The following is a 12,796-nucleotide window of genomic DNA, read 5'->3' on the forward strand; positions in this document are numbered from 1 at the left end:
CAACATGCCCTTCAGCTGAGCTAGCAAATCATTTTCCTCATGACTGAACCCCAACAATATGCTCAGGGTTGTGCCATGTCTGATGGAGATTAATATCTCATCGGCTGTGTTAATGAGATACAAAATCAGAGCTTTAGTTCTCCTGCAGTTCGCTTTGCCCGTGGGGATTTGCTAACTGCCAGGACAGATTGAGAGGCGCTTCAGATATGGGGTAATTATTACTGGAAAAATGACATGCACTGCCAGAACCATGCTGTACATCTTCACACGCAGTACAAGTTCATCGCAACAAAAAGGAACACACTTCCTTTAATAGTTAAAGCTTAAGGCCTCAGAATGTGTTCGGGAAGAAAAAAAAAAAATCTGCACACAATTAGATGCGGCATCATGGCTGTCACCGCCTGGCACAACAAGGTGCTCTCAGCATTGAAGCAGCCTGATAAATAATGCCTTTATAAAAGAAATGCAATTTTAAAGTCACTTGACTAATTACCTGTGTCGCTCAGCAGAGACCTGCATTAGGTACAGTGTACTGTACATGAGAGGCACACCAAACCTTCCTTTGATCATACAGAAAGCTAGGTTAAGCTTTAAGTGGTTCAGCAATATAATGGTGGGGGGAGAAAACCCTCAAAACCTTGATTTCTAAGCTGTATGGCATTAGAAAAGTATTTGCTGAATTAAACATGCAAGTCAAACAGATTTTGTCCTTTTTTTAACTGAGTAATTAAAGTTTCTCTGGCAATAAAATGCTTTAGTAATCATTAATCATGCAAAACCCATTTAAAACATCCTCTAAAACCTTTGAAATAAGATTAGTATCATTTCAAATCACAGCCGTCTTTCTCGCTCGGTAACTTTGCTGATGCAGACGAGCGTATCTGTGTATTGCACCTCGGGCTGCAGGCCCCACCATATCTGTCCTTGTGCAGGAAAATGAGATGAAGAGCAGCATCATCAATCTCTGCCTCGTACTTTGTTTCTATCCTCTATCTTCCCCTCTCCATCTAGGCTATATGTGATGCTGCTCGCTCATTACTGACTCCTCGCTAACACAGTCACTAGAGAGCGGGGAGGGGAGGGGGGGCCCTACTACAATAAAAATCATGTTCTGAGTCGCCAATAAGTCTTTTGCATATCTTCCATTTCATGTGTGCAAGTCTTTGTTACAGGCTGAAATGAAACTTAATGATCCAGATTTACCGCTAACGAGAGGCAGACAAATGACTGCAGAACAAACAGGGATTTGATCATGCAACGCTCTGACCCATTTTCTCCTTGCAAAAGGAGAAGATACAAACACATTCTTTGTTGTATTAGCCTCTTTTTTTTATGACTAGGAAAACTAACTTCTTGACTGAAGCTCATGTTGCCGGTTCTGGAAATTGTTCACAAATAACAAGTCCAACACTGGCAACTCCTTGTAACTTCTCTCTGAAAGTTGCCACAGGGCATCAGTGCAATCCCTCACATGTGGCATGTTGACAAAAGCCCTGAGACAAGGCTCATACTTCTCATTACGTAGATAAGCGTGCGGTTTCCTCTGGGCTGACCGAGTCCACGCTCAGCAATACAGGACAGCACATTAATCACAGAAAATCTAAAGGGTTCAGATTGGCCGGCCGGGTGAACACACAAGAGTCACAGAACGGTGGGAAAACAGACGGAGACGTGCAGATATACAGGTTGACAGAGTGGAGGAAGAAATGGGCTTTTCGATCCAAATTGGCGTGTGTTTTCTGTCACTGTGCACAAAAGCAGAGAACAGAGCGGGTGGTGGATTGTCTGATAAACACCTGTCAGCCTGTCACTTGAGACGCTGCAATAATACAATAAAGCCAGCCAGTATAATTATCAACTGGTAAGGTATTAAAGTGATTCTATATTTAATTTTCTGTTCCTTTGTTCTTGAAACAATACTATTTTTCAATTTTACCAAAATCTCCCAAGCATTTTTTTTCACTGTTTTTATGTGAGGGGTGCAGAAACAATAACAATTCCAGTGCAAGGACTCCTTGCTGTCAGAACTGGGCCCTAGATCTGGTGACATGTAAACACCTTAGGGACCAGGTACACTGGGACCTGTCACCATGCAGACGTGGAGCCACACTCCTGACTCATTACTGGAGTGCACAGCCATGACTGAGCTGACTGAGCTCATTTTTAAAAAGTCTGAAAGGTCTGACTTTTACGTTGGTGTTTCAATGTTGAATGTGCTCCTGGAATCCAATTTTCCCGTTCAGACAGCAAAGGTCGCAACTTTGCCACGTAGGTGACAAATTCTGCAGAACAACAAGTGTAGAGATATGGTTTTGTACTCCATGGTATTACTTTCTCATTAGTTTTGCCTCAAAGGACGATTGGCTATCAACTTGTATCTCAGAAGGCAGTTTGAGTTCCTCACAAAACACCAGGAAATGTTGCTCGTTTTTCAGTAGGTGGTGTAATGGGTGTGTAGAAGAGCAATTAGTGTATTGTGTGAGTTTTATTCACTTTTACCCGACTGCTATTCATCACTTTGAGCGATTACAATCTTCAAACGATGTTACAGTGTTTAATTCGAGAGGAATCACAGTCTCTGCAGTACAATTTCACTCAAGAAAAAAAGAATATCAGCAGACTATGCAGGAGCCTCGGTAAACATATTACCACTCTGAGGAAGAGGCCAACTAAATGAAAACACAACCCATCTGTAAAATGAGACAAATGGAACATTCAATATGTAAAGAAATAGCTACATTTAGTTTTAGTAGTCTGCCACCTTCTGTGCATGCTGACAGCAGAACAGAGCTTGGAGCCACACAGGAGCCTGACATAAATAACTGAGGCAGAGCCAAGGCATAAAGTCAGGGAAAAAAGTAAAGAACACCAACTTCTCACTGAAAAATCTCTTAAACCCTAACATGATTTTTTTTTCAGACTGACAAAATATAGGATGTCTTTTTGCTAAATTATGTTTAATGTTAACTGTTTACCTCTTACTAACTTCTTACTGCTACTGGCTGTAGCAATTATGACAGGTGTAAAGCAGGTGGTGGATTATAAAGAGGGACAAAGTCCATGTGGGGACGCCAAAAGTCAATATTGACTTATTTACATGACAGCATGAAACCTAATACACTGCAAAAAAAGCCAACTTGTATTTTTTGGCCTAAAACAGTGATTTAAGTTGGTAAAACTTGGAAATCTAAATTATTGACATTTAGGGCAATAATGTAAATTAACACAACAAAGGAAGCCAGTTCTCTGAATATTTATGTACAGTAGGTTAGGGGAACTGCAGATTCTGGTGATAATTCTCTGTTGGTTTGTCGTCATGTGATCCATTGTTAATATAAAAATATTGATTATAGCCAGTAGCTACTTTGAACACTCTTTTCTAGACCTCCTAGAACAGCAGAGCAGATTCTCTGCATAAACACATCACACCACAGCATGCTAACTATCTGCAACCAATGAACCATGATGGTTTGTGTCAAATCACATGGAAAGCATGTGTTCGGTATGAAAAATGATGGCTTATTTTCACTGTGACATTCAGGTCAAGTTATTTGGGTTATGGTTAAGGTACGTTTGATAATAAGCGGAAAAAGTTGCGGAAAAAAGTAGAAAACTATGGAAGCAGGCTTCAGAGTCATGCTAATGGTACAGCTGGAATGGGCATCAATCCTAAGGGTCTTTACTTTAAAAGAGAAGGCATTAGACAGACTCATTTCAATATTTTTCAAATTTCTATTCCTTGTTCCTCTCACCTCATCTCCTCCCTTTCATCTTGTCTTTGGTGTTTAAAACAAGACTCATTCTATGATGTCTTAAACAGCCACGCAATTCAGAACAAATTGTCACCTATTTTACGGTTTCTTCAAGTGAAAGAAAGGAGCTCTTTCCTGTATTGTCACATCACAGACACTGTTGGCTTATCTCCAGTAAGCTGAACAATAGTATTGAGTGTTACCTCATAACAAAACACTTAAGTGACAGTCACATTCCATCAACCATCTTCAGCTGTGCACTTCTGAAGGATAAACTCATGTGAACCTACAACATCTTCCTTTTTCATCTAATTTGTCACTGTAAGGTTTTAAAAGTGTTCAAAACTTCGGTCCGCAATTATTCTCGGTTACATGAATATTTTCTGGGCACATTGACTCTAATGGTCAGATCTTTTGACCCTTGAGGACCCGAAGTACTGAAGCTAACAATATTTTACTGTTGCTCTCATTGCTCAGCTCTGGACAAGTGCGTTAGCTAACTGCCTGGAAAGTGTAATAAATGATGTGGAGAGAAACAGCATCACAGCCAGAGGTCCTCAACAGCACATCATTAAAAAGGATACTTAATTCCCTCAGTTGCTCTGCAAGCCTGTGTCGGGTAGCCTGAGGCCGGGGCACTCGACAGAGCGAGGGGAAGCCCCCCTACTTCTCTGTAATTGGTCTGGGGGAAAAAATAAAGCATGGCCATGGATTGGACATAATTCTACCTGTAAAGTAATACAACACATGAGTAGACGTGTGTTCTGGTTCCTTGGGTTGTAAGTAAGATAAATCATGGATGTGAGCCTTCCCTGCTCTCTGAACTCGTCTTTTATGTGATTAACCTTCCATCCTCGTCCGTGACATCTTTGCCTTTCACCTGACTCACTTTCTAAATCTTAACAGGGACCTCACTTCACTTTTGTCACATTAATCCCCCTCTGATCCTCCTTTTAGACGTTGTTTTTGTACTTTCACCTCTTTTCTCTAACACCTTCCCTCTCTAACACGTCTTCCTTCCCTCCCGTGCCTTACGCCGGTTTTCACAGGCAGCTTGGATAGCAGCAGAGCAGACCAGTAATGTTCACACGCAGCGGATTCCAAGCAGAATTTTGTGACCTCCACATGGTGCCAATGGTGTAAACTTTTATAAGAGCATATAAGGCATAAGGCATATTTTTACATACTCAGAGTTGTCATAACTACACTGCAAAAAAAGTCAACTTGTATTTTTTGGCCTAAAACAGTGATTTACGTTGGTAAAACTTGGAAATATAAATCATTGACATTTAGCATTTAGTTAGCACAACAAAGGAAGCCAGTTGTCTGCTCAAAAACAAGTTGGTGAGTTGTTGTTACTTATATCTTTAAGTTGGGGTTCACAACAAGGGACAATAGTTCTGCTAACTCTTATTTCTTTGTTGTGAAATTCGGTCAGTAGCGAAAGCTAGCGGCTAACTGATGCTAGCGGCTAACTGAAGCTAGCGGCTAACTGATGCTAGCAGCTAACTGAAGCTAGCGGCTAACTGATGCTAGCGGCGCTGCTTGTTACAGCTACACGAGTAGCCATTAGCGTATCAATGCTAACTCAAAATTGTGGTCGCAACATTAGCTGACATTTCATAGCGGCGTTACAATCGTGCCAATTCAGCACATTGCAGAAGTTAGCAGAAGTATAGATTAAAAGTTATTACAATGTAAAATTATAAGTTCAAAAGTCTTGAGCAAACTCAAAAACAAAACTTAAAATATTTAGTTTAATTGTCCAACTTAAAATTTTATCGAAGTTTGTTGCCTTGAGCTTTTGAGTTCACCCAACTTTTCTTTTTTTGCAGTGTAGGGGAAGGTATCACAGAGTAACTCACAATACAATACTATCATGATACAAAACCCAAGATAACAATGGTATCATGATACCTCGATTGTGCAATTCATGAGAATGAATATATTAGATCTCAGTGTAACTGAAAAAGGATAAATACTCTGAAGGAGACATTACTGCATTGTGGTGTCAGTTTCATAGAACTTGACAACTGAGATGTAGCCATATATAGCCATAAACTGCAAAAAAAAATCAGAGCAGTAATTTGAGTTAAATGTTTCAATAAAGGTTAAAACTATGCCTTAGTAAACTCTTTTTAATCTCTGAGAAAGTTTACAGAAATTATTCTTTTTCACCCCAATGTTAGTTTGAACCCTTTATCGGGCAAAGAACTATATTTGGTAACTTCAGGTAATATTTCGAGAAAAAAGTTGCAAATTAAATGATCTACAAGAAAAAAATGTCGCAGATTTTAAGAAATTTAAAGTGGCAAATCTGCGCGAAAAAAGTCACAGATTTACGAGAAAAAAGTGGGAAAAAAGCAACTTTTTTCTCCCAGATTCACCACTTTAAATCTCATAAATCTGTGAATCTTTTTCTCGTAGATTTGCCACTTTAATCTCGTAAACTTTTTTCTCAAAATATTATTTTCGTATGTTTTTTTTACACATTCTGGCAGTATGTAATATCCTCCAATAATCTCTAGGGTTGAAATTTGGAATTTGCTAGTATTTCAATGAGTGTCCTATTAGGGGTTAAGGAGCTTAAAAGATGTTATTTATAGAGAACAAGCTATTAGCTATAGATACGACTTTTATATTAAACCTTTGCCACATCATGATGCATTTACATGGTCGCCCAGAAAGATGGAATAAAATATATATTTTTTAACCTCTTTCCATGAAATGATTGTGACAATGTGATTTATTCTTGACGAATGAAGTGCATATCATCATAAAACTTTATTAATCAATTTCTCCCAAACATATCACAATTAACAGAGGATTGTGTCTGAAAACAAAATTATCACCACCAGGTATGTGATAAGCTGCCCGGTGAGACTGTAGCAGCTGATGACAGTAACTGTGATGATGATAGTAACGTCAGCTGAATTTTAGATAAGGTGTGTGTATACATGGGAGAACATGTTGGACAACCAAAATAAAACACAGCAGATCGTCTTTTTCTGGCGAGATCTTCACCACAAAATGATTATGTACATTCACTGAGTGAATATTTAGAAAATAAAACATATATTTCTCACTAGAAATGTAATCAAAATCCATTTTTATGCAGAAACTAAATCAAAATATTGATTTTTTTCACTAAAAATGAGAGAACTGTCCTCCATGTTTTTTATTCTGACCGCTGGAACCTTGAAAGTCACATGACTTGGAACAAACCAATAGGAAAAAATACCAGGTTGGGATATGACTGTCATTAACTTGGATTGTAGCGAAATCCGTATTAGTTTCACGGAAATTTGAGTGATTCCGTGGCTATTCCACGGATTTCTGTGAGACCGGGTTGTATTGGAGGCACGTTCACAGGTCTACCCTTACACTGCAAAAGTTGACTGAATGAACTTCTGGAGGTTGAGCAGAATGGTGAACATCTGAACACTTTAGTTCCTGTCAGTGGACTTTGTTCACGCTGCTGTTTTCACAGGAAAATGAATTGAACGACTCTGCTCTGCTGCTACCAAATCAGTGACAACCCAGCGAAAGATATCTCACCTCCTTTTTCCTCTCACTTGTGTCCACCTGCGTTCTCTACATCATCTCCCCTCTCTCCCTACCCCCACCTCCCTTCATAAGCTTTGGTGCTTCCCTGCTTCTCTGCTTGCCAAGCTCTGCTTCCACATTCCGAGCTAGTAAACCTTCACTGGCGTTCGGCTCGGCATGTTGGGTCGACGGCGGCACAATGAGGTCACGGCGTTAAAGACGGATGGCTGTAATCTGGTTTGTGGCCCAGCCATCTGCTGTAGTCAGCTGCTTGCTAACTGCAGGGCCAGCCTTTATTATACTATGGCCTCTACATGGCATTTAATCAGAGAGCTTAACAGCATCGGGCTGTGGAGGGAAAGAGGGGGTACCTATGCATAAGCCATACCTGGAAGCAAGACTGCAGGGGCGAGGAAGAAGACAGAAGAATTCTGAATTAAAAAGAAACAGCATTACCTCTTAGGCTGGATTAAACTGGTGGAAATGCAGAAATAAGGGGGGAGACCGTGTGACTAAATGAAAGCATTGAAAAAATGTGTTTCTCTAGCCAAACCAGATACTATATGTTCGTTTTCTTTCCCACATCTCTAAGACAGCTTGTCACCCGGAAGGATCATAGTTTGCAGAGGCGTCACTCATGACTTAAAGATGACCTATTTGAAAGACTAAAATATCTGTTTTGCGGGCCTCTGCCGATACACATTCAAACGCTGCCAACTACTGTATGTCTTCCAGACTTGTTAATAAATGCCTTGTGATTAAAAGATCAAATAGGAGAAGTGAATTAGTGATTCCTCTGATCACAGTCTGTAGCAGAGGATGAGGAGAGCCTCACACAGCATACTAGATCTCAGTGGAGAGAGGCGAGTCAAGAGTAGAGAAAAACCGGAGCAAAGTCTCAAGGCTGACGGACAGCGATTGTCCTTCATCCACTCCTGACATCCCAAACATATCAAGCATATAAAGATGTTTGAGCCGGCACCACACAATTTTCTGAAATTTGCAGGATGTCTTATTTGCAGCCAGTCCGAAAATGTCATCTCCAATAACATATAATTTGCTGTAATGACCTTGCTATCCAGTGACATTTGAAGACCAATAACAGGAAATATATTGGTTTCACATCCCATTAGGTCTAAGCCAGGATAAACACACTGTAATTTGGCAAGATGGCAGAAGCATAAAGCACAGTTGCTATTCACTAATGTCAATGAGACAGTTCTCCATGACCGAGGCCTTACTAATGCACACTCATTTACTTTCACATTCAAGAAATCCTCAGACCTACTTGGCTATCTTTTCCTGACTTCACAGGTGATGGGAATGCGCTGCTGTGAAGTCAAGAGTCTCTCTATTCAAATTCCACCGGAGGGATCAGGAGTTTTTTTTTTTTCAAAGTTAAGCCGGTAATATTTTTGAGATAAGGCAACAGACATATTTACTCCTGACAGGGTGTGCCTCGGAGACCTGATCCAAATCTGAGAATGGATTGGCTGCTAAATGAATTCCTTTATCTGCCTGAGAGACAAAGTTTGAGCAATAACCTCAGAACAAAGAGGGAGAATTAGCAGACGCCCCCGGGGTTGGGCGACATAGAGACTTTTAATATATAAATAGACGGATCTATCAGTGACTTGTCCTTGAAAACAGATAGAAGTCTTCATTGCTCTTCCAGCGCAAGACATTTGTCATGTTCAGGAGGAAACACTTGTGCGGCGATTTGATTAAACACGTCTGTCTGGATGTCAATAATCTCTAGAGCTTTACATATCGTCATCTGTTGTCACCTCACACATACACCTGACTCCAGCCCATGTGGGGGTCATGGGAAATGTGCTCGGGGGCCAATTACAGGGTGCCAACTGGTGGGGATTGGGCTGCATTTCATGGCCTAACCTCTGACTGCAGGGTTATTGGCTCACTGAAGATATTCAACCTCCTGCCTGAGAAATAGCCGAATAAAAAAAGCTACCCGGAAGCAACTGGAGATAGATATGTTTATCACACTAACACCTTTTATTGCTTTGTGCTGTTGTATGTGGCCCGTGTGTGTGTGTGTACATGCGCAAGTTTGAAGACATTAACTTTCCGAAGCGAGGGTGTTTTAAACTGTGATGTATGTCTGACAGTTGTAGCATTGCACAGTGGGAATAAGCTGTGGTGACGTGTTGGACTGCAGAAAGGAAATGTTACCAAGTTAACTGGAACAATAACAGACGTTAGCTTCAGACATAACACTGAAAAACGAAATTAACTTACCTTATCTGAGTACACAAAGAACAGGATGAGCAATATCAGCTCTGCCAGGAGAATTATCAGCAGGACAATGAAGAACTGTCAGAGAGAGGAGGAGAGCCTTGTTTCAACAATTGCTTTGGCAGGATGGTTAATCTGAGTTGTCATGCCCATAAAAATATGTTGAATATAAATCTGAGAGGCCTCTATTGCAGTCATTTGTGTCCCTGAGTGCTACAGGATCTGTAGATTACATACATCATCATCACAGCTAACAACATAGCGCTTCATGTGTGATTTGTCATGGTTTTTAAATTCATGCTCAAATGTAATGAGTGTGTAATCCCTTCTATATATGAATGGGAACATGGTCAGTCGATTCAGGTGAAAGGCATTGTTTGACATTTTGTTAAATATGCTTATATTCCTTCTTGCTGAGAGTATATATCTGTATAGTGAATGTGAAACTACAGTCAGCAGCCTGTTAGCTTAACATTAGGACTGGAAACACATGGAAACAGTAAGCCTGGCTCAGACTTAATGTTATAACATCTGCCTACAAGCGACTCTAATGGATCAGACACAGCAAACAGACAAAGGCAGACTGTTGCATGTGTCTCTGCCAAAAAGTTGCACTTGAATGCACCACAAGGACCAAAAAAGCCACTAAGCATGTACACTGTAAAAAAAGATAAACAATAGCTACTCAATAAAATTTAGGCAACAAATTGCACACAATATTATTAATTAAATCCAACTACGTTACAAGTTGAGTTAATAACAACTCAACAGGAAGTGCCTGTCAATTAAAAACGGACTAATTCTACTGTGTTGGATTAATTCAAAATTCCCTTGATTTAGAATTACATACACATAAAGATTTAATGTGATCAAAATAAGTAGATTCTATCTCAAACATTTTTATATTAAAGTTACTTAAACAACTGCCTCAAAATCAAGGACGCATTTATATTTAATACATTTTATCAAATATATTAAGTAAAATAAAATGACTACAGAATAATTGATTACAGTGTACGTTATGCACTCCTGAGAGGAGATAACTCTTCATACCAGCAGGTGGCGGTAGTCCAAGTTTGTCACTCAAAAAGGAAAACACAGAAGACCTAGGACTGCAGAAGTACAAAGTGCTGTAGATGTAGTTGAAAAGTAAAAAGTTCAGCATGCTCAAATGGCCAAAAAGCTGCTGAAAATGGTCCGACTAGTGCCAGCAAAGTGGAGCACAAGCTAAGTCTGCAGACGTGTACCAACAGTCCAACACTGGCCAGTGGCCAACCATCTTAAGCCCACTGATTAACGTGTGATATCGTGTTTGTTTAACATAAACTTAAGTGTTAAAAGGACACGTTGTAGTTTCACGAGGGCTCATGTGATGAGCTGGAGTCACTCTGGTTGCCTTGTGACCTGACTAGGACAACAAGATGTGAAAAGAAATACTCCGGCACTTAATCAAATGAGATCTAACAGCTTATTCAGTGAGCTTTAGAGGTACTGGTAGGCACATTTTGTTACCTTTGGTTAGGGCTGGGCTAGCTGCTTCACCCTGTTACTGTGTTTATGTTTAGCTAGCTTCATATTTAACATATTGCCTATTGATCTTCTCATCTGACTCTCTGCAAGAAAGAAAATAAGCATAGTTTGCAACATGTTGAAGTAGTTCTTTCAGGTTTCAGTGAATGATCTCAGTTTGTGAGCAGAATTCACAGTAGCCCAGATATCTCAATAATAAAACAAAGCAACGCACACTCAAAAGTACTGAAATAAGATCAGGATAGACAGAAAAAGAGAGATGAAGGAGGATTTGGGAGTGACAGAGGGAGGAAAAAAGGAGAATCTAAGTGCTGGAGGGCTTTGTGAACGTGTTGAGGGAAAGAAGCTTTAATACCTCCCTAGATTAATTTCCAACGCCTTGCATCTAATCTACTATTCTCCTCTCCCTACTTGACTTCCCTTCAGCTCAATATTTACCGAGCTCTTTTGCACAGCATGGGAGGAGGCATGCAAACCTAGATTCTAGAAACCCCATTAATTCTAAACTCATTTGGGAGGAAGGGGGTTGGCTATTATTTGTGTCAAGGCCCAAATGAACACGTAACGACAGTTTGTTGTTGGTTGGAGTATCTGGGTTGCCAGTTTAGCATATCACTGTTGTGCCTTCACAGTTGGTTTGTCACATTTTCCTGGTGCTGAAAGTTAAAGAAACAGCTTCTGTAAGCTAAATTGGTGGTGCTCTGATAGCACAGTGTGAGAATGTGTGTGTATGTATTAACATTCACACACAGATTTGTGGGCGTATGTTCTCATTTGCTAGCAATTCACACATTCAACGTTTTAAGGAGTTTTGACATTTCAGCTGGATATTTCAGTGTTTTTTTTCTCCCACTTTGTCTTTTCCTTTTTTTCTGCTTCAAATTTGTATCAGTAAACAGTTTTTGGCAGCAAAAAAGAGAGACTGGAAATTTACTGCAAAGGGTGTCTAGGCTTTGAATATTTCTAATCCGGAGAGAGTTGTCCGTAGAGTAACTTCAGAGATAATATGTCGAGGTAGACGCTCAGATCTGTTTGCTGCTGGAGATCTAAACCAACTCTGATGTTTCCACGTCCTGCACTCCCCCCACCCCTCCCACTTGCGGGTGTGCTGAGCCGGACAGGCAGACTAAAAACAACAACAAGCAGACACCTTTGCACTAGACAGAATTATCACGGCCGAATATGAAACGCTGCCACACACAGATGCGGTGAGAGACTTAATGAGAAAACATCAGAACTTGTAGATTTTCCCATTAAGTCGCTGTTTTTCCTCAATCCGGTCGTCGTCCTCGCTCTGCCTCCCGCGCCTCCCCTGCTCTCTTCCCCCTCGCTGCTTCACACTTGTTAGGCAGGTGAAGGAAGCCATGTCGAACACTGAGGATTTGGTGGGGCTTTTGACTGATGCAAGAGCTTCAAGGGATTGGGCTGTTTGTGATGTTAAGTACCCAGAGCCCCAACTTCACTTCTCATTTAAAGTTTCTATACATGAAAGTTTTTTTTCTTCTCCTTTTTTTGCAGCCGGAGCCATGCAAACCTCATTCCATTGGGTGAACTTTCGTAATTAACTTGTGCTTAAGATAAAACACTTGTACAACTTTGGGCAAACCGTGCAACGTCGAGACAGAGGAGTTTTTTGTAATGAATAATAGAACGTTCTCAATTATTGAGCAATATCAAGTGCTTTGAGTGCACTTCGTACATAGAGAAACTCT

The 12,796-nt window shown here is 40.4% G+C and overlaps 1 protein-coding gene across 3 annotated transcripts in view; it reads right to left on the reverse strand.

Annotated features, from left to right (window-relative positions):
* tspan9a (tetraspanin 9a) overlaps positions 1-12,796 on the reverse strand; it is a 241,109-nt gene that overhangs the window by 16,547 nt on the left and 211,766 nt on the right. For all 3 annotated transcript variants that reach the window (XM_059334367.1, XM_059334368.1, XM_059334366.1), the window contains one exon: positions 9,558-9,632. In XM_059334367.1, coding sequence (XP_059190350.1) covers positions 9,558-9,632 — 75 coding nt within the window. The remainder of the gene's footprint in view (positions 1-9,557; positions 9,633-12,796) is intronic.

This window comes from Centropristis striata, chromosome 6, assembly GCF_030273125.1.
Source record: "Centropristis striata isolate RG_2023a ecotype Rhode Island chromosome 6, C.striata_1.0, whole genome shotgun sequence".
NCBI classification, from domain to species: domain Eukaryota; kingdom Metazoa; phylum Chordata; class Actinopteri; order Perciformes; family Serranidae; genus Centropristis; species Centropristis striata.